Raw genomic sequence first — 23,503 nt, forward strand, 5'->3', positions numbered from 1 at the left:
CTTTAAAAAAATATATACGATATTTTAACCGATTTAACATAATCTCAAAATTTTGAGGGCAGTTTAAAAATAATAAACAAAATAATTTTACTAAAATAATTTTATTCAAAAATAATCAACCAAGTACGAGTCGGACTCGCGCACGAAGGGTTCCGTACAACATACAGCAAAAATAGGCCAAAAAATGTGTTTTTTGTATGGTAGCCCCCTTAATTTTTTTATAATATTTTTATATTATTAGTATTTACTAAAGTACACATCTAATTAAGGCGTTTGTGAAAATTTCAAGTGCCTAAGGGTGGGTTGCACCAGAGGCGTAGTTAAAGTTAAGGCTAAATTTAACTTTAACCTTAACTTTGACCGGAGAAATTGACAGATGACAGCTGGTCCAAAAAGGTTATAAATGAACGTGGGCGGGGGCGCTGCTGGTAAAGGAGAACTGTCAAAAATCGCGTTTTTGTATGATGGCAGCGTTAGTTCCTTTTTTCGCCACGTGCATTTAAAACCTTGTCGAGTTCTATGGTTATGGTTAAATATGGCGTTTTGATGGCGTCCATTTTTACATTGCAATATTTGCATCGCAGCCGTCTAGCGTCAGGGAAACTATAACGTCGACACCATTTTCTTCGAATTTGTAAAGACATTGTTTCACTATTGAAGCCCATTGTTCCCCGGTCATAGAATGAATTAGAAAGAACCCCATAGCTAATTTCCACCTCTCAATTTGAGAAACAAGTAACAGTACCAAAGCCTGAGACACTTGTTCCGAGTTGTCCTTTTGTACGTCATTAAGTCCGAGGTCAACATAGCCGTGATATTTATGGCCATCCCATTCAACGTGCTCTTTTGTAGCTATCTCGTCCATTATTACGACTGCACAAAGCGCGTTTGCCGGAAACATTTTTATTGCGATTTAAATAAATATTGTGCTTTAAAAACTTCAGCTGTAAATCCAGTTTCACCAACAACAGTTTCATACCATTTAGAAATGGTTCTCGGATGCGGTAAGCAGGTGTTAAACGTTTTTCTAACATACGAGTATACATTTGGCGAATAATAATAAAGTGATAAGGCGAAGGAGAGGTGGATAATATTTCTTCTTTAAGGGAAGTTTTTTGATTTTTGAAATTTGTCGCCCAACCAAGTCTTTCATCTTTTAAATATTTATAGATTTATTACGTGATAAAATGTCTGCGTCCTCTTCCTGCAGAAGTTATTTGTTTTCTAAGTCTTTAATTACTGCAGTTAAACTTCGAACCTGAAACAAAAGCAAAAACGGGAGGTACGTCATGTGGATTTGGAATTTTTTTTTTGGTAGTATGTAAAGTATATGGAGGGTAGATGGAGGAGAACTATCTTATATGGGGGATATTTGAAAAAGTGTCCAGCTGTACGCCGTAAATAACAGTTGTTGAAAAATCCTCCAAGAGTGGCGCTAGCTGCAGCAAAGGGTATGGAATGAATGCAGCCGTTGGTGACAAAATATAAATTGAAGTTAGCCGAATAGCCGAGTCACAGAATTACAGGGTTAATACCAATATATTTTGAAAAATATAACCTAAAGTAGCTGAAATAAAAGCTGCTAAATGATTTAAAATTTACCCTGTTGCTACTGTAGCGCTACCCTAATTTAACGCATTTCAGCGGACACTTTTTACATACAGAGATAGTTCTCCTCCATCTACACCCCATAGTAATGTAGAAGAAGTGGCACTAGATAAGTAGATACCTTCTTTTTCAAGCGCAAAACTTGCATTTGTAGTCTCCTGATTTTTAATCCACTTTTTTTTTCTTTATATCGCAAATGTTCTATTTCTTGCTTAAGCTTCCTTTTTCCAGGCGAATCATTTAGTAAGAGAAATTCATTCAAATTACTTGTGGTAGGGTCCTCCGTGAGTAATTTGTATTCTGTGGTAGAGTCTATAGATGATTTGACAGGGTCTGCCAATTTTCTGTTAAGCTGTAATGTAAAAAATATTATGATAAACTAGTCATTTTTCCAAACTTATTTAAACTCGATTAAACAAAATATAGTAGCAGTAATGTATATGAAAAGAAAATAATAGTAATTTTAAAACGATAAAAAAACCAGCCAAGTGCGTGTCGGGCCACACGCATTATAGGGTTCCGTAGTACCGCTCGTTTTTTTAATTTTTGTTTATGGTCAATGAATGTACATTTACAACGTGTTTTACACTATTTTTATTATATTTAACATCATCTCAGTTACATTCAAAGGAATTTGAACGAAAAGTTCCTTTATACTTCGCCGAATACATTTTTTTAGTTGATCGACTATTACTCAATAACTTATGAAGTCTTCTTAGCCGTGATAGTTTTCCTTTTAAATTCAGCATATTTCCTACTCCCGTGAATCTATACTAATACATACGGACAGACATACGGACGGGCTACGGACTTACTACGGACTACGGAACCCTAACAGAGTGTAAAAATTATAGTAATTATAATCCCCGTGTTCCAGAAGACGTTAAAAACGCTAATGATAAGTACTCGCATGCGGTTTTGCTCGATAGTTTTACTCCAAATCAAGGCATAATAATGACTGTGTGGACCGCAAAACTGACAGCTCGAAGGCTCGCATCGAGCAGGTTTGATGGAATTAAATGTACATAATATATCGATTTAGAATAAAACTATAGAGCATAATTACCCCACACGCATAGTTAAGATTATTTTTTATTTATTTTTATTTATTCTCTTTATGTACAAAATTAAGACATATTTATAAAAGTGACAATATAACATTGGCGTACTTATCTCTTTAAGAGATCTCTTCCAGCAAACCATAAACAGAAGTGGATATAAAATGGTGTGAAAACAGGGCAATGTACACTAAAGACACAACATTTAAACTAGTACAATTTAAAGACATAATACTAAAACTTAAATCCTATAACTAAATTCATATAATATATTAATATACATACTTAAATAAGTAACATAATTATAATAAACATACATAAACAATACTTACATACAATATAAATGAATGTAATTTTTACTTAGTAAATATAGATATTATGTGATATGAAGAATCAGATTTTGTAACAAAAATATATGACTTAGAAGTAAATTAAGCCTGTGATAAATAGTACCGTTTCAATCTTAATTTAAATGTGGAAACAGTAGGTGCCTCACGAATGTGATCTGGCAAACTGTTCCATAGTTGCGCCGCCTTACATGAAAATGAGCCCTCATAGAAAATTGTGTTACAGTGAGGAATAGCTAGTGGTCTCTTAAGTGTACAGGAGCGAACTGGTCTCTCGCTAGGTGGAGTAAAAGAGAACCTTTCGTGTAGATATTGAGGTGAGTGAGAACGAAGCAGTTTAAAGAGGAGCGTGAGGATGTGCGAATTTCGACGCTGACGTATTGGGAGCCAGTTAAGACGCTTGCGAAACTCAGTAATGTGGTCATAATGATTTTTTTTTTTGTTTCAGTTGTACCTATGAGGACTCCTAAAATTTTTAATATTTTTTCCATTTTTGTATCAAAATCTTAATACAAATCAAATCAAATCAAATCAAAAATATTTTTATTCGGAGTAATTTTTTTACAAAAACTTTACCGAACGTCGATACTACGGTGCCTACCACCGGTTCGGGAACTAACCCGGCGAGAAGAACCGGCGTAAGAAACTCGCACGGGGCCATCTTTTACTAAAAAGATGGAAAATTACAATTTAAAACATATACAGTACAACACGGTCATATTAACCTGACGCACCACTGGAATGTATATGCAAGCTTCGCAATGACGTCATCACCATGCGTCTAGTTAATTTGACTGTGTTATATAACAATATTATCACTAAGAGCTATTTACAATAGGAATTATGAAAAATATTCTAGTAGCCTGTAAGAACCACCCTATTCCCAAGGTGTGTTGTCGTCGATGAAATCATTGATTTTATAATAAGCTTTAGTACACAAACGTTCTTTTACTACATTTTTAAATTTATTGATAGAGAGATTTTGAACGTTTTCTGGGATTCTATTGTACAGGCGTATACACTGGCCTTTAAAAGATTTGCTGACTTTGCTAAGTCTGATCACTGGTATTTCTAATTTGTTCTTATTCCTAGTGTTAAAACAATGATTGTCGCTTTTCTTTTTGAAATTATTTAAGTTCTTTCTTACATACAGTACGTTATCCAAGACATATTGAGATGCGACGGTCAGAATATTTATTTCCTTAAACTTTTCTCTTAAGGATTCACACGATGACATCTTATAAATAGAACGTATGGCTCGCTTCTGCAGCACGAATATTGAATTAATGTCCGCTGCATTTCCCCATAGAAGGATTCCATATGACATAATGCTGTGGAAGTAACTAAAGTAAACAAGTCGCGCTGTTTCTACATCAGTTATTTCTCTGATTTTTTTAACAGCATATGCTGCAGAACTGAGCCTATCCGCCAGATTTGCAATATGCGGACCCCACTGTAATTTACTGTCTAAAGTTATACCTAGGAAAACAGTGGTGTCCACTAATTTCATTTTCTCATCATTTAATAATACATTGGTTTGTACTTGTCTAACATTTGGCAAACTGAACTTTAAACATTTCGTTTTGTTAGAATTTAATAGTAAATTATTAGCATTAAACCATTGTACTATTTTTAAGAGAGCACTATTTACCTCGTCGTAATTATATTGTTGTCGCTTCACATTAAAAATTAGTGAAGTGTCATCAGCAAAAAGTACTATCTCATGCTTATCTTTAACTAGATAAGGTAGGTCATTTATGTAAATGAGAAAAAGAAAGGGACCTAAAATAGATCCTTGTGGAACACCTAGCTTTATTTTACTACCATTAGACCTTTTAGAATTAACTTCAACTCTTTGCGTTCTATTTGCAAGGTAAGAACTTAACAGTTTTAGGGCTGTGTCCCTTATACCATAATGATACAATTTTCTGATTAATGTAGCATGTTCAACGCAATCAAATGCTTTGGATAGGTCGCAGAAGATACCAAGTGCATCCTGCGACCCCTCCCAAGCTTCAAATATACTACATAGAAGACTGATGCCTGCATCTGTAGTGGACCTACCTTTAGTAAAGCCAAATTGATTGTTATGTAACAAATTATTACAGTTAAAGTGAACTAGTAATTGATTTAGAATTATTTTTTCAAATACTTTACTAAAAGTTGGCAAAATAGATATTGGTCTGTAGTTAGCTGGGTCAGACTTAGTCCCAGCTTTGAAGAGAGGCATCACCTTGCTATGCTTCATTAGGTCAGGGAACACACCATTTTTAATACAATTATTAAAGACTAGAGCTAAGTGCGGGGCAATGATGTCAATTATAGATTTAATAACTCTTGTGGACATACCCCAGAGATCAGTTGTACTTTTAACATTTAGCGATTTGAAAGTCTTAATAATATCCCTGGAGTCGATTTCTTTAAAAATAAAATTGACATCACATTCCTTGACATTTTCTTTAAGTAACCTTTCCGCAACTTCAGGTGAGGAATTTAAGTCTTTTGTAGTTGAGATCGGAATGTCAGCAAAAAACTTCTCAAAAACTGTCGCAACCTCAAGGTCAGAGTTGACCTTTTTATCATCAATATAAAGTTCAAGTTTAGAGTTACGACAGTTGACTCTTCCAGTCTCATCTGCAATAACTTTCCAGGTGGTTTTCACTTTATTTTTAGAGTTCTTTATTTTTTCTTTTATATGGAGGGCCTTCGCAGCTTGACAGACTTTTCTAAAAATTTTTGAATATTTCTTCACGTATATTTTAAAGGATTCACTAGTATTCATTGTTTTTTCATCATATAACTCATACAGTCTTTGCCTACTTACAATAATACCTGGAGTTGCCCAATTTCTGAAATTATTATTTTTATTATTTAAACTGACCGTTTTAGAAGTAAACACAGACTTGAATTCATTTCTCACTACTTTAAACAATGTATTAAAATCTTCATCTGGTTTATTTGACATATCTAAGCGCTGAAGACTTGAAACAAGTTTACTTCTAAATTTCTCAATACGTTTTGTATTTACAGGAATAAACTCAATCTTTTCTTCAGTATTACTATCACATTTAATGTTAAAAGAAGCTAACTGTCCACGATGATCAGAACTCAGAGCATTAATTATTTCTTTTTTACAGGGAGTAACATTTGTGTAAATATTGTCAATGCAAGTGGCAGTTGTTTCGCAAACTCTAGTTGGTTCATTAAATAAATTAATTAGGTTAAACGATTTTAATAAGGATGTGAATCTAATTGTGGTGCAATTTAAGTCTAACAAATTAATATTGAAATCACCACACACAATAATCCTTTTTTTAGATGCACATACTTTATTTAAAACTTGTTCCATTATTTCTTCAAAAGAGTCGTATAGACCTGATGGAGGCCTGTATACGCTTACAATAATAAGGTGGCTCAGCTCAATACAGGCTACTTCGATTATTCGTTCAGAAGAGAATTTCACAATATCTTTTCGTTCTTTAAACTTTAGCTTTTTACGAATTAAAATTAGAGAGCCACCTCTAATGGCATTTTCTCTGCTGAACGAACTAATACGGTTCACAGACTACATCTACTAACCAAGTTTAAATACTATAGCTTTTATAGTTTCGGAGAAAAGTGGCTGTGACATACGGACGGACAGACAGACAGACAGACATGACGAATCTATAAGGGTTCAGTTTTTTGCCATTTGGCTATGGAACCCTAAAAATGTAACCTAGTAAACATTTACCTGTAAATGTAAACAAGAATAAATTAAATAAAAAATAATAATATTCAAACAAACCGAATCTAGTTTTAAACTAGGTAAAGAGCCCTTCTTTAATTTTTTAAGGCCTTTTTTTGTCACCATGAAGTCTGCGTCATCGAAATGACAAGAACAAATCTTCGTGTATTTAGTTGGTGTCCAATCCGGTCTATTAAGTTTTGCAATCCATAGTTGTTTTAAATTATTGTCAGATGGAAATCTAAAACGAACATATAAAAATAATTATTAAAAGGAGGACGGGCTTTCCAGGCCGATACTCAATCACGACATGTTCATTGTGATATATTATCATTAGACAACTCGAAGTTCGAACGCAGCAGGCTTGACTCGAAGGTCATGGGTTCGATTCCTGCACACACAAACATGTTTCCAAGTTTGGTTACGACAATGCAGGCTGATCACCTGATTGTCAGACAAGTAAGATGAACCATGCGTCGGATGGTCATGTAAAAAGTCGGCCCTGCGCCTGATCTCTCGCCAGTCGTGTCGGTCTTCCGTCCCACTGGGTTATGAGAGTAAAAGGAATAGAGAGTGCTCTTGTGTACTGCGTACACACTTCGGAACTATAAAAATACTTCTGCGTAACTGGCCTGGCTTAAACGAAACCGGCGTGGGAGTTTATAATAATAATTATTATTTTTAGAAAACTAAAAGATTTTTGCATATTATGTATGTATTGTACTTTCATAGTTGTTATGGCGAAAAATACCTAGCAGCGGGGCTAAAATGGTCGCTTTGAAGAATCATATTATGAGTTATGATTCATTCTTTTAAAAACGCAAAATGCAAGTCTGCTTGCAATTCATATTTAGTAATTCGTACTAATTTGATATTTGTCTGTTTGACAGTTTTGACAATTGATTTGCTGAATTGATTGAGAGGAATTGCTAAATGTGACCATTTTAGCCCCGCTGAAGTGTGAAAGAAAATATGATACAATATAGATATCAGTTTTGTATGAAAACAGACATTTTTTATATTAAGATTTTGTTTTTTTCCTTTTAAGGCACGGAACCCTAAAGTGACTCCCTTGTACACTAACCTTGCGTTTTTATTTGTTTTTGTCACTATAAACAGATTTTTTCAAAGCATCTACCGTTCATCATTATTATACTTTAAAAAAAAGTCTCTTTCTAATTTCCATATTATATTTTTTAAACTAATGCCACCTAATGCTAGCTATTTTCCACCATAACAATTCCGCCGTACTCGTACATGAAAAATAATTTACCTTATTCTAAATACGGTCCCGGATATATTTTGTTACGTAAAATAGTTATTCTAGATGACGACAGATGGCGGCCCATTAGTAATATAATAATGAAAAGCTATAAAAGCACGGGTTTTCTGTACCTATTTAAGTACGATTATTGTAATTTACTTCTGCAAAATTATACGTAAACGTACATATTATATACATATTATATTTTTACATGTATCACCATCTAGTGTCAAGTAGTATAATTTTAACGCTGAAACGCTGAAAGCAAAAATCTAGAACTTTTATATTTTTAATTACGTATAAAATTATTTACTTACAGATGAAATGTGATGCCATCCATGTTATCAGAACGTCTGTCTGAGTAACTTTGACATTGTAAAACACAACACTTCATCCTTGTTTTGTTAAAAACGTAAAAAACACCAAAATAATGCGAGTCTCGTTACGAGCGTTGTGCACCTGGCAAACGCTGAAAGTGTACTGACCCCACAATGATGACGTCAGGACCTAGTTGAAATTCACAGTGCACAGTATATAAGTTGCTTAAAGGGCCCATTCACAACATTCCGCCGGCTTATGCAGGATAGTGAATGGTGTCGTAGGCCTACATGGCGGCCGGCCTGCGACTTTACTGTATATAAGCCGGCGGACTGCAATGAATGGACCTTAGAGTATACATTAGCTTGCTATAATGTATACTCTATGGAATGGACCCTCCGGTAGGAGTAAGTGTTCTGTGAATGGGCCACTTTACTGCTTAGACCATAGATAATACAGATATACCAGAGAGCTTAGGCCAGCTCCTCTTTGTTAGCTCCGTGGTCTAATCCTAACGGATAAGACGAAAGATAATAATATATTTATATAATATACCTAAAGGACCCCCGAGACGGTCAAATGGTTTGATTCAAACTTTACGTGTTTGGTGCAACCGTTTGCTTTCGGTTTGAACGGTTTGTCAAACGATACTGCGCAAAAATTCAATAGGCGCTCGCGCTGTCGAGTACCTACGTCCTACACGTCTTGTGATGCAGACAACTGACAAGATGCTCTAGAACTTATTTTTCATGCAGGCCACCAAACAAGTTTTGGTCTTGTTGTCGCGGGCCGGAACAAAATTTTTTTTAGGGTTAAAAAATAATGTTTTTCAAAATTAACGATTTAAAAATAGAAAAAAAATCGCGACTTTCACGACGACTTTACATTTTTTGCTGGTGGAGGCGGTGGACGTGAATTTCAAAATGGTTTAACATTACGCGAGCCACAAATAAAGTCCCGGCGCGGCGGGCCGCTGGTTGGAGAAAGCTACTCTAGAACGAGGATCGCGAGGAGTTTGTTCAAACGCGTTGGAACACGATCAAACGGTGTGTCAAACACAACAAAAATATGAAACATCAAACAAGCTTCAAACACGTAAATGTTTGACAAACCGTTCAAACTAGCTTTGTAAACGATCAAAATGGTTTGAGTCAAACCGAAATTAACGTGTTTGAGTCAAACCGTTTGATCGTCTCGGGGGCCCTTAACGGTTGTAGCCACAGGTTGTAGCGGAATAGAAAAACAAAGAGCTGAACAAGCGAGATGTCACTAGCAGTAACACTGCGTGGTAGAAAGAGATATGTGATTTAAAGTCGCAGAACACTTTTTTCTCTCTGTTCTTGTTAATCAGTTTTGACTTTTAGGTATGTTAGCAATTTAAGCTCTGGAAAATGTATGTAGGTACTAGATAGGAACTAGGAACAACATTTTCACGCACACGTAAACAGATTTGTACAAACAGATCTTATTATTATTATTATTAGATGTAATTCAATTTTGGTTTCGTTCGCTAAAGTGCTGGGGCGCTGCCAGTTACCACAGATCAGATATTACTTATTAGGGCTATGGAGTGTAGATGTCATCATTTTTGCCATCTACCCTCCATAATTAGGGCGCTGCTGGTAAAGAGGCCCATTTACGGCAGGACTACCATACCTGCCGTGAATGGACCTCTTAAAGGAGAACTGTCGAAAATTACGTTTCTGTAAGATGCCAGCGTTAGTTTTTTTTAAAATGAAATAAGGGGGCATACGAGCAAACGGGTCACCTAATGGAAAGCAACTTCCGTCGCCCATGGACACTCGCAGCATCAGAAGAGCTGCATGTGCGTTGCCGGTATTTAAGAGGGAATAGGGTAATAGGGGAGGGTAGGGAAGGGAAGGGAGTAGGGGAGGGTAGGAAAGGGAATAGGGTAGGGGATTGGGCCTCCGGTAAACTCACTCACTTTCAAGAGGGAATAGGGTAATAGGGGAAGGTTGGATGGAAAGGGAACGGAATAAGGGAGGGTAGGGAAGGGAATAGGGTAGGGGATTGGGCCTCCGGTAAACTCACTCACTCGGCGAAACACAGTGCAAGCGCTGTTTCACGCCGGTTTTCTGTGAGGACGTGGTATTTCTCCGGTCGAGCCGGCCCATTCGTACCGAAGCATGGCTCTCCCACGTCCAAAATAAAAATAGTGAATGGTAACCCATTCATTATCCTGCATTGCAGTCCGCCGGCTTATGCAGGATTGTGAATGGTGTCGCAGGCCGGCCGCCATGCAGGCCTGCGACACCATTCACTATCCTACATAAGCCGGCGGACTGCAAGGCGGCCTGCCGTGAATGGGCCCTTTTTCTCGCCACTAGGCACTATAATGCCACAACACGGGGTGGCAGCGAGTGAGCGACGAGGTGTAACGTTAGAATATCATTGGGGGAATATGATAATCTAATATGATTATCATATATACAGTATGTAACAAAAATAAGTGATAATACTTTAGTGTGTGTACGTGTTACTTGTAGAGAAGTCACTGTGAAAGTAGCAGCGCTGAAAGACGAAATTTTTTTTTCACCTTTGTATATCCCCTTACTAAAGTGAAAAAAAAAATTTGTCCTTCAGCGCTGCTACTTTCACAACTGTGAACTCTCTACAAGGAACACGTACACACCCTAAAGTATTATCACTTATTAGGGTTCCGTACCTCAAAAGGAAAAAACGGAACCCTTATAGGATCACTTTGTTGTCCGTCTGTCCGTCCGTCCGTCTGTCAAGACCCTTTTTCTCAGGAACGCGTGGAGGTATGAAGCTGAAATTTATATCAATTACTCAGGTCTACTGTCCCTTGAAGCTGTGAAAAAATCAAACTTCTAAGCCAACGCAATCAAAAGATACAGCCGTTTATGCCGCAAATTTTCGACACTTGCAAGGGAATCAAAACCTACAGGGTGCTTCCCGTGAACTCAGAATCTTGAAATTTGGTACGAAGCAACGTCTTATAGCATAGATAAAGGAAAAATTACGAAAACCATAAATTTTTAGTTACATCACATAATATATATTTTTTTAATAATTTTAAACTTACTACCCATTTCCTCATAAACGCGTAGAGGTATTAAATTGAAATTCATACCAAATACTCAGGTCTATAATACCTTTAAGCTGTAACAAAATCAAACTTCTATGTCAACGCAATCAAAAGAAACAGCAATTTAAGCTGCATATTTTGAAACTCGCAAGTACTCGCAAGGGAATCAAAACCTAAAGGGTACTTCCAGTCGACCTAGAATCTTGAAATTTGGCATGAAGCAACGTTTTATAGCACACATAAAGGAAAAATTCCGAAAACCTTAAATTTTTAGTTACATTACAAAATATATATTTTTTAATAAATATAAACTTATTACTTTTTTCCTCATGAACGCGTAGAGCTATCAAGTTGAAATTCATATCAAATACTTAGATCTAATTGCCTTTAACCCGTGAAAAAAAAAAAATTGTACGGAACCCTCGGTGCGCGAGTCCGACTCGCACTTGGCCGGTTTTTTTTTTTTTGTTACACCCTGTATATATTGGATCCGAGATCATTGAGTCAAATATATTGGATAATGTAATATAGACATATGATTCATGTCTTCCTTGATTATAGATTTTTGACATTTGTTGAGAGATTGGATCCAATACGGTCATAGAAATAGGTGTTGAAAGAAGAAAGAAAGAAAGAAAGAAAACGTTTATTTGTGCAGGAAAACATACATAGTTTAGTTACAATAAATAAGACATACATCATAAAATGTTTTCGAGCACAAGCCGACGCAGCTCAGCATATGCTGACTGTAAGCAATCAGCGCTGATCTTCCGCTGGGCCGACAGGTGACGTCACGGAAAGTTTATTTTTAAGATGAAAAGAGTAAAGACACAAATATCAGGAATGTACCTAAAAATATTATATCTTCAATATTAATCATAGCATTTTATAATTAGAAATTTAAAACCAGTGTAAATAAAAAGTATAGTTAAAACAGTAAAAAGGGGAAAAACGACATCTAAATCAATAAACCAACAACTAATCTAAAATAATAATAATAAAATTAAAACTAAAAACAAGAATTTCATTGAATAACGTAACTTCAAAAAATTATTACGTAGTAGGTAAAAATAAATAAATAATGTTAAAAAATAAATAAATAAAAAATATAAAATAAAAAATATAAAATTGGTGTACTTAATATAATAATATTATGTATAATAACATGCAACATTAAACTGTACTAATAAATATTGTGAATAGGTGAACATAATAAATATATATAATAAAATAAAAGAAACACATTCTTATTATATTGCACTACTGTCTATTTTCAAGGACGCTTCAGCCATTTGGTGATCAAGAATAAATCTCCTGAGTTTCTTTTTAAAAGTATTAAAACTCTGCGAGTTCCTTATTGGGGGTGGAATATTATTCCAACATTTGGTCGCGGCATAGCGGAAGCTGCCTTTGAAGGCGGCTGTTCTGTGTCGCTCCAAAGTCAGCTGGGGCACACATTGTCTTGACACATATTGTCGCGTTTTCCATGTAAGTTTCTCAAAAAGATAACTTGGCTCCTTATATTTCATAACGCCAAAAAGAAGACACGCCAAGTGAAGCTTGCGTCTATGTCGCATTTTTAAAATAAAGTTTTCATTGAGATAAGGAGTCACGTGAGCCCTTTTGGGAATATCAAAGCAAAACCTCGCGCAAGCATTTTGCACACGTTGCACTAGCTTCTTAGTTTTAGCGAACAATCGCGGACCGAAGACTGCATCCATATAATTAAATTTAGACAGAACAATCGATTCTACCAACTGGACGCGTAATGGCACACAAAGATAAGGCCTCATCTTGTACAAGATTTTAAGTCTATAAAAACAGTCACGTACACAGTTTGCTACATGACTTTCAAATCTCAGCCCACAGTCCATGTGAAGACCGAGATTTTTGGCCTCGTACACTCTTTCAATTGGCACTCCCAAGAGCTCAACATCCGTCTTCATACAAATATTAGACAATTGGAATGTGTTACCGAAAATTAAGTACTTTGTTTTGATTGGGTTCAGTACAAGACAGTTTTTAGATGACCATCCTGCGATGCTAGACAGATCCAGGTTAAGTTTAACGATAGTATCATTTATTTCATTAGGCTTACACGAGATATATATTTGTATATCGTCAGCGTATATATGAAATTTACAATATTTAATAATATTTACTATATCAGCTAGGTATAAAATAAATAGAACTGGTCCTAATATAGAACCTTGTGGCACTCCTCTGTCAATAGTAATAAAATCTGAAAGCACCTCTGTACCATCGTCTCTAGTAATTTTGATGCATTGACAGCGATCACTCAAATAGCTCCTAAACCATTTTACAGCTTCTTCGTCGAATCCATAATAACTCAATTTGGACAGAAGAATATCAAAATTTAAACAATCAAATGCGCGTGAGAAATCTAAAAGTACCAGAATGGTGCACATACCCTGATCTTGAGCGCTAAGGATGTTATCTGTAACATCCAATAGCGCACTAACAGTACCTCGTCCTTTCCTAAACCCGGATTGTAATGTGGGCAGTATATTGTTTGCCTCTAAGTATTTAGTAAGTTTTATGCATATCGCCTTCTCTAAAACCTTAGATAAGCAAGGTAAAATGCTAACGGGTCTCAAATCTTTAAGTTCCCTAGGGTTATTAATTTTTGGTATTGGACGCACTATTGCATGTTTCCATACATCTGGAAAGGTCGTAGTTTCTATAGGACTATTAATAATTGCAAGTATAGTATCTAATGTATATGGTAGCGTCATAAAGATCATATCTAATGTAATTGAATCATATCCTTCTGCATTTGATTTTAACTGTTTCAATATAGTAATTAAATTCTCTAAGTTAATATTATTAATACTAAACACAGCGTCAGTATATTTATGGGTTTCAAAATATGTTATGTAGGAGTGTGAATTCTGTGAAGTACCGGGAACATTAATGAAGTGTTTATTTATAAGGTCGGGGTCATTAAAAAAAGACGGCAACTCTCCAAAGGTTTTAGGCAGCAAATTACTTTTTAGATTCTTCCAGAGAGTTTTAGGGTCATGCAATTTGTTATTAATATTAAATTTAAAATAAGCTTTTTTTTCTTGCACTAAGGCCTTAGAGACAGCGCTTTTTAAACTTTGATAATATTGTTTTTTTCCTTCACTTCCAGATTTCTGATATTCCAAAGCTGCTTGATCTCTTACCCTCATCATGTCCTTGATAGTATCAGTGATCCATGGATAGGAATGATCTTTAATTACCACCGTCTTTACCGGTGCGTAAGTATCAAAGAGCCAAAGCATGCAGTAATTAAAATCTCTTAACATTACATTCACATCTGTGTGCTGAGCAATGAGATCCCACCGTATATGTTGCAAGTCATTATTAAAGTTATCGACAGAAATATTTTTTATAGGTCTGTAAGAAGTGATGCGTGGTATGACCTTAGCTCTCTTAAGAAATTCACATACCACCAATCGATGACCGTATAGTGTTCCCACAGCATCCACAGTTACTTGTTTCGCAGTGAGGTCAGAACACACCAAATCAATCATGGTTTGACTGCCATTCGTAAAATGAGTAGGCTCCGATACTAATTGATCCAAATTGAAACAAGATAGAAACGACTTTAACTGCTTACATTTTTGATGATCAGTGTAGTTAATGTTAAAATCCCCGGTCAAAATCATGCTATCACATTCAGGGATGGAACTTACTGTGTCAGTAAGGGCATCAAAAAATAATTCCATGGGAACCCACTCAGGTCTATAGGCTGTACCAACCATAAGCTTTCTGCCATTAGCATTCACAATCAGCCACATCTGCTCTACAGTAGCATGTGCCGGATCAACAGGATGACGCCAACTACGCGCTGTAATCCCTTGACGAATGTAGAAGCCCACGCCACCACCACGGGAACGATGCTCCCGCGGCCGAGGCGTGTGCTGGAACCGGTACCCGAAAATAGTCGGCGCACGTCCCTCTTGTCCTGCATGTATCCAGGTCTCATTCACCGCCAAAACATCGATAGTATTCCGGTTAACAGCAGCAACAATATTATCGTGATTAGTCCCCAGGGAACCTGCATTATACAATCCAACCTTAAAATGTTTATTAGCCATTTACATAATAAAACAATGAGCTACATAATTTTCTACTGAATTTAATTCGGGTTGACATCAGTTTCAACGTTATACCATGTAAGTTGTTGTCAACTTTAATAAAAAAGATTGTACTAACTTTAATGTGTTTCTTATTCATAACTGTCATACATCTCATAAAATAAATTAAAATAATATAACCAATGATAATATTAAAATAATAAATATATAAAACATAAATGATTACGTGTATAACAGTAAATAAAATGCAATTAAATATGTGTAAAAAAATAAATAATACAAAATAAAACATGTTTGGAAGTATAAATAAGAATCGTAAACTTTTAAAACACGGTCTCTCTAACGTAAGTCTCCACCGAAAATTTTTGTTATGTCCTTTTCTGAGCGTATCCGAAAAGAAGCTTTCCCAGTTTCGCGTCGTGCAAAGATCCTTCCTCCTGCTGTCCATACGCACTTCCGTCCATGCGACCGTGCTTCCTCCCGAGCCTTATGGAACAACGCCTTATTATGGCGCGTCAAGCGCTCATTGAGGTAAAATCTAGTCGGCGCCGCGGCAAGCCCAATTCCTTCCGTAGTAAGTCCACGGCGCACACGCGCTGCCCTTAGTAACTCGTCCCGTAGCTTCCTTTGCGCGACACGTACCACCAAGGTTCTAGGGCGCATAGACGCGCTTGACGACTCACCCCCAGAGTGCGCGCGGCGACCCAACCGTTCAGCCGACACGATGTCCCTTTGCTCGAGTGTCATGCCCAACTTATCCGCAATCACAACTACGATATGGCCTATATTTTCAGACTTCTCTTCTGGAATGCCAGTTATTTCCACATCGTTAGAAAATAAATCCTGGTCGCGGTCGTTTAATTCAAGCTTCAACTGCTCGACAGATGATCGTAGATACTCCACTTCATTGGACTGTTGTTCGGAAAATTTATTTTCCAGAGTAGTCAGACGAGTTTCCACTTCACTGAGTCTATCTTGGTATGTATTCACGATGATCCGTAGTGAGTCGAACTCTTCACGGAACTCCTTGGTCTCCGCACGAAGCAGGCGGACTTCACGTAAAATCTGCTCAGTTACATTTACGCTTTCGGTTGAGTCCCGCGATGTAACAAATGTGACAGTATCAATCAGCTCTGGTTGTTCCGAGTTATCCTTCCGTGGTGTTTGCGCTTTGCAGTCGAGGCATTGCCACGAAGAAGTTACCTTAGCATTATTTGAAAGGTTAACACAGGCTTTATGTAAGTATCTTGTACACTTCATGCATCTAACGCCATCTGTCTGTGTCGTAAATTGACCGCAAGCTCTGCACCTTAGTGGCATTATAGTTGCACTTGACTCAGTTCCACAAGAGTTCGCTAGATGGCGTTGCATATATTATTTAAGCGATACTATAGTCTATGGTGCGTTTGCTCAAGCCTATAATCTGTGGTAAAAAACTAGTAATGGTGGTTTCTATAGTCTATGATGTTGACACTTGACGTATGAAAGTACCCACTTTTTAAAAAGTCACTTCGATTATTGTTGCACCAAATCACAGTTTTTTCACTGAATTACTGGATGTTCCGCGTACATCTATCGTCGCAAACACTAATATCAGCCCTCCGTATTACCGCGCAAAAAACTAAAGCACAGTTGCTGTATTTTGACTCGATTTAGTAATTTTTAGATTAAAGTAACGTGAATGTGCACCCTATGACTTGAACGTCCGAAACGTCACTCAGTTGTTGCCAGTTATTTAATATAAAAAAAGAGTTTTTGATTTCTTGATCGTTAATATGTTTCAAATAATGTAATGTAATTATTTTTCTAATTATATACTTGGATAATCTTGCTGAAATAACAAAAAACAAGCCATATTAAAAATAACGATGTATTTTGACACATCGAATTCTCTGAGATCTTATAGTAACCCTGACGTCAATACCTGTCAGCGTTAGCGCTCTCCATTGGCTATTGAAACCACATATTATGACGTAAAATAGGATCAATGAAATATGATAATGTAATATGCAGATATGATCAAATGATCATATAATAATAATAATAATAAGGGGGTGAAGCCGGTTCTTCCCAGTTAGTGTCCCCGGGCAACACTTGGGTGCGCCACCCCACCCTCTACGGGGTGAGGTACTCACGTGGCTGATCATCGGCTCTGTCTTTCTTTATCAATCTTTTCATCGTCTTTTTATAGTCAATCCGTGGTTTTGAATCGTCTTTATTTTTATTTTTATCTATCTTTCACCAACTATGTTTTCCCTTTTACTATATTTCTCGTTTAGTTAACTCTTCTCTTAGGAAACCAGATTATGTGATACGACTAAGAAACAGAATTATACCCCAGGCGGATACCGGAGCGTTGCGCGATGGACAATCCCGCCCCGGACCCTCGGGTCTGGGCTGCCCTGTGTATTCTGGGGAGGGCACCGTATCACACAATAACAATGTTATCATACGCCAATATCATAGTCGAGACAACTCATCAACTAGTCTCTCATCAATTCATCGCCACCATCATCTCCAGCTTCACATATCATGGCTACTCACTCTAGTTTATCAAATATATTGTCACCTATGACAATCAGATCTACTGTGGATATTGTGCAGGAGGCTATCCCAGCCAGAGTTACTGCACCCGCCTACATTATGGTGTGCAAGCGTATAAAATGGTCTAAACAAATGAACATTTTCATAATGCGCCACTATTTCATACTCACAAATTTAGAATCCGATACTTAATCTTACTTATCACATTTACACACATTATTCTCATCACAATACCCAGAAATGGAAGCATCAAAGCAGAAAGTAGGTGACCAACGACGAGCAGTAGTCCAGAGACATCTTTTAAGTCTATGAAGCAATTCAGCTCGAAAATATGAAAGCAGTTATAAGTAAAACGCATAATTGGAAAGCAACCGGATCTGATCATATACATAATTAATGGTTTAAAAAACTACTCAAACACATAAATTCATTCATTAAATCGCCAGACACAATACCATCCTTTATTACACAGGGCATAACTTACATGGTAGCAAAAGATAATTCGGATACTTCAAACCCCGCAAAATATAGGCCTATAACAGAGTAGACAGAATGATAGAGTATGTCGACTTAGAACTGATGTTGAAATGTTTAAATTTGACGTATTATGACGAAAATCGTCGCTAGGGTTGTTAAATTGTTACCCTATACCTACAAATTTAAAACCATGACATATTCGCTGGACGTGTTCCTCTTTGGTCGTATTGTTGTTTGTGTTTTGGCACATGCGATTAAAATTGTCAGAATCCAATTTTGAAATCTTTATTTAAATATAAATTAAAAATAAATTATATCAGCCAGCGCGAGGCACATTCCGTTCATAATCCTAGTGAAACCCGACGAATTTGACAGATATTGAAACCTGTCCGTCTCTTTGCAGTGGAACTACTGCTAGTTATGTCTATTGTGCCTATAACCTGACTGCAAAATATCTACAAGATTATAACAGCATGCATAAGCAATTTAATATACACACATATAAATGAACATAATATTTTAGCTGAAGAGCAGATAGGATGCCGTAAGTTTAGCCAAGGGTGCAAGGCACAACTCATAATAGACTCTGTAATTTCACAACAGGCTCTTAAACAGAAACGTAATATATACACTATATATATATAGATTATAAGAAAGCTTTCGATTCTGTACCACACTCCTGGCTTATTTATATTTTAAAACATTATAAAATTAATCCCTTAATAATAAATTGTCTAGAAATAACTATGCCCAATTGGCACACAAGATTGAAAATTTTTGACTCGACTAAAGCTATTGAAACTGACTTCATTTACATAAGGAGAGGTATATTTCAAGGAGACTCTTTAAGTCCTCTTTGGTTTTGCCTTGCCCTTAACCCCCTTTCTTTCATACTTAACCAAAACAACTACGGATTTAAGATCAAATATAATTCACACCATACATCACTTTCACATCTTCTCTATATGGATGACATCAAAATTTTTGCAAACACACTAAACCACTTACACTCTCTTGCTGACCGTACACAATCTTTTTCTAATGACATAAAAATGGAGTTTGGGATAGATAAATGTAAAATACAATCAATAAATAAAGGTAAAATAGAACATAATATACAGTATAAACTTAACAATGACGAAATAATTGATCCAGTTGACCCATTAGAGGGATACAAATACCTAGGCTTCTACCAATCACAGCAAATACATCATAAAGAAACTAAAAATCTACTCAAACAGAAATTCAAAGCAAGGCTACATAAAACACTACACACACATCTGAACGCAAAAAACACAATTAAAGCGATCAATACATATGCCATACCTATACTCACATACTCCTTTGGTGTAATACGCTGGAACCTAACAGAATTAAAACTTCACAAAGATTAATAAACACAACTATGACAAAACATAGAAAGCACCACCCAAGAGCCTGCTTTCAACGATTAATCTTTACACACCACTGGCACTAGCTGATAAAGCAAAACTATAAAAACTTACACAAACCAGCAAAAAATCGAAGCATGGGCACAAAAATCACTACATGGCCGGCACCGTCTTGACCTTACCAACAACGCCGTTGACAAAATAGCGTCAAACGCATGGTTAAAGCAAGGGGAGCTGTTCCCTGAGACGGAAGGATTTATGCTCGCAATACAGGATCAGGTAATAGATACAAAGAACTATAGAAAGCATATTATTAGAGACCGTAGCGTGAGCAGCGACCACTGCCGCCACTGCCATAACGCAACCAGAAACAATACAGCATATTACAGGTGCCTGCTCATCCATACACAGACAGACTACAAACACAGACACGACCAAGTAGCAGCAATCATACATCAGATACTCGCACACAAACACAACCTCATCTCAGAAAAATTACCATACTACAAATACACACCACAAATCATAGACTTAATATATACTGTCGTATAGACCACCTGACAACCCGAAAATGCGTGACCATTTTCGATCTGTCAATGTGTGCGTGTGCTAGTGATGTATATTTTACTATCGATAGTATAGTATTTTGCTATCGATAGTATAGTCCGTTCGAGTTATTTTACCTAAGTTTCTATAAGAAATAAATAATATGCAACTTTGACAGATTTGTATTTCAAATTAGGTATCATAAATTTTAATTGGCAAAAAAGGTGACGATTGAAAATTAGTAGATACACATTTTCTTTTGGAATGATTTTTCAATCGTCGGATATATTTACCCCTATAAGAACATGAGGTTCTTAAAGGGGTAAATAATATACACATAACACATTATAAAGTTACTTATTTATTACTCAGGTAAAATCTATCTGGTAAGTCAGCCCTTACATTGAAAGTAAACGTTGAAAGTAAACAACACACTATACTAGTATACATTTTTAATTGGATTAAAGAAGACAAAAAACTATTCAAAGCTTATACAGCGTTTATTAGTAAGGGGGTTTAAATTTTCACAAAATTCTTAATTATATTTGTATTTTAATTATTAATAATAATAAAATTTTAATAAAATAAATATTTGATCCCATAAAAAACACAATTTTTTGCCTAAGTACTTTCTGATTTCTCTCTGTAACGGTACGGAACCCTTCGTGAGCGAGCCCGACTCGCACTTAGCCGATTTTATAAACAAACATGTTGCATCTATGTTGCGTGAATGGTGAGCATAGTGATTGCAAATTTTCCTTCAAACCTACAAAATAAATTTTGAATCGCATGAACAAATCTATGTATAAAGATGAAGAAATGGAAGAAGACGATGCGAATGTTTAATCTTATAAAAAATGCAATAAGTACTTATATATGTGTATTTTTACTTTTCTTACTTTAAAACCAGTAAATAAAGATGGCAGTATTTGTGCATTTTTTACTACAGGCTTTGGCAGGATTTGGCAGTTTTTTGACCAAAGTAAGTATCTTGTACACTTCATGCATCTAACGCCATCTGTCTGTGTCGTAAATTGACCGCAAGCTCTGCACCTTAGTGGCATTATAGTTGCACTTGACTCAGTTCCACAAGAGTTCGCTAGATGGCGTTGCATATATTATTTAAGCGATACTATAGTCTATGGTGCGTTTGCTCAAGCCTATAATCTGTGGTAAAAAACTAGTAATGGTGGTTTCTATAGTCTATGATGTTGACACTTGACGTATGAAAGTACCCACTTTTTAAAAAGTCACTTCGATTATTGTTGCACCAAATCACAGTTTTTTCACTGAATTACTGGATGTTCCGCGTACATCTATCGTCGCAAACACTAATATCAGCCCTCCGTATTACCGCGCAAAAAACTAAAGCACAGTTGCTGTATTTTGACTCGATTTAGTAATTTTTAGATTAAAGTAACGTGAATGTGCACCCTATGACTTGAACGTCCGAAACGTCACTCAGTTGTTGCCAGTTATTTAATATAAAAAAAGAGTTTTTGATTTCTTGATCGTTAATATGTTTCAAATAATGTAATGTAATTATTTTTCTAATTATATACTTGGATAATCTTGCTGAAATAACAAAAAACAAGCCATATTAAAAATAACGATGTATTTTGACACATCGAATTCTCTGAGATCTTATAGTAACCCTGACGTCAATACCTGTCAGCGTTAGCGCTCTCCATTGGCTATTGAAACCACATATTATGACGTAAAATAGGATCAATGAAATATGATAATGTAATATGCAGATATGATCAAATGATCATATAATAATAATAATAATAAGGGGGTGAAGCCGGTTCTTCCCAGTTAGTGTCCCCGGGCAACACTTGGGTGCGCCACCCCACCCTCTACGGGGTGAGGTACTCACGTGGCTGATCATCGGCTCTGTCTTTCTTTATCAATCTTTTCATCGTCTTTTTATAGTCAATCCGTGGTTTTGAATCGTCTTTATTTTTATTTTTATCTATCTTTCACCAACTATGTTTTCCCTTTTACTATATTTCTCGTTTAGTTAACTCTTCTCTTAGGAAACCAGATTATGTGATACGACTAAGAAACAGAATTATACCCCAGGCGGATACCGGAGCGTTGCGCGATGGACAATCCCGCCCCGGACCCTCGGGTCTGGGCTGCCCTGTGTATTCTGGGGAGGGCACCGTATCACACAATAACAATGTTATCATACGCCAATATCATAGTCGAGACAACTCATCAACTAGTCTCTCATCAATTCATCGCCACCATCATCTCCAGCTTCACATATCATGGCTACTCACTCTAGTTTATCAAATATATTGTCACCTATGACAATCAGATCTACTGTGGATATTGTGCAGGAGGCTATCCCAGCCAGAGTTACTGCACCCGCCTACATTATGGTGTGCAAGCGTATAAAATGGTCTAAACAAATGAACATTTTCATAATGCGCCACTATTTCATACTCACAAATTTAGAATCCGATACTTAATCTTACTTATCACATTTACACACATTATTCTCATCACAATACCCAGAAATGGAAGCATCAAAGCAGAAAGTAGGTGACCAACGACGAGCAGTAGTCCAGAGACATCTTTTAAGTCTATGAAGCAATTCAGCTCGAAAATATGAAAGCAGTTATAAGTAAAACGCATAATTGGAAAGCAACCGGATCTGATCATATACATAATTAATGGTTTAAAAAACTACTCAAACACATAAATTCATTCATTAAATCGCCAGACACAATACCATCCTTTATTACACAGGGCATAACTTACATGGTAGCAAAAGATAATTCGGATACTTCAAACCCCGCAAAATATAGGCCTATAACAGAGTAGACAGAATGATAGAGTATGTCGACTTAGAACTGATGTTGAAATGTTTAAATTTGACGTATTATGACGAAAATCGTCGCTAGGGTTGTTAAATTGTTACCCTATACCTACAAATTTAAAACCATGACATATTCGCTGGACGTGTTCCTCTTTGGTCGTATTGTTGTTTGTGTTTTGGCACATGCGATTAAAATTGTCAGAATCCAATTTTGAAA

The 23,503-nt window shown here is 36.3% G+C and overlaps 1 protein-coding gene across 1 annotated transcript; it reads right to left on the reverse strand.

The window, feature by feature from the left end:
• Positions 1-557: 557 nt before the first annotated feature.
• Positions 558-8,460, reverse strand: LOC121730300 (THAP domain-containing protein 6-like). Its single transcript, XM_042119287.1, has 4 exons — positions 8,322-8,460; positions 6,801-6,981; positions 1,730-1,960; positions 558-1,258 (listed from the first exon to the last, which is right to left on the reverse strand). The coding sequence occupies exons 1-4, from the start codon at positions 8,396-8,398 to the stop codon at positions 1,214-1,216; spliced, it is 534 nt and encodes a 177-aa protein (XP_041975221.1). The 5' UTR covers positions 8,399-8,460; the 3' UTR covers positions 558-1,213.
• Positions 8,461-23,503: the final 15,043 nt, after the last annotated feature.

Source organism: Aricia agestis, chromosome 9, assembly GCF_905147365.1.
Source record: "Aricia agestis chromosome 9, ilAriAges1.1, whole genome shotgun sequence".
Taxonomy (NCBI): Eukaryota; Metazoa; Arthropoda; class Insecta; order Lepidoptera; family Lycaenidae; genus Aricia; species Aricia agestis.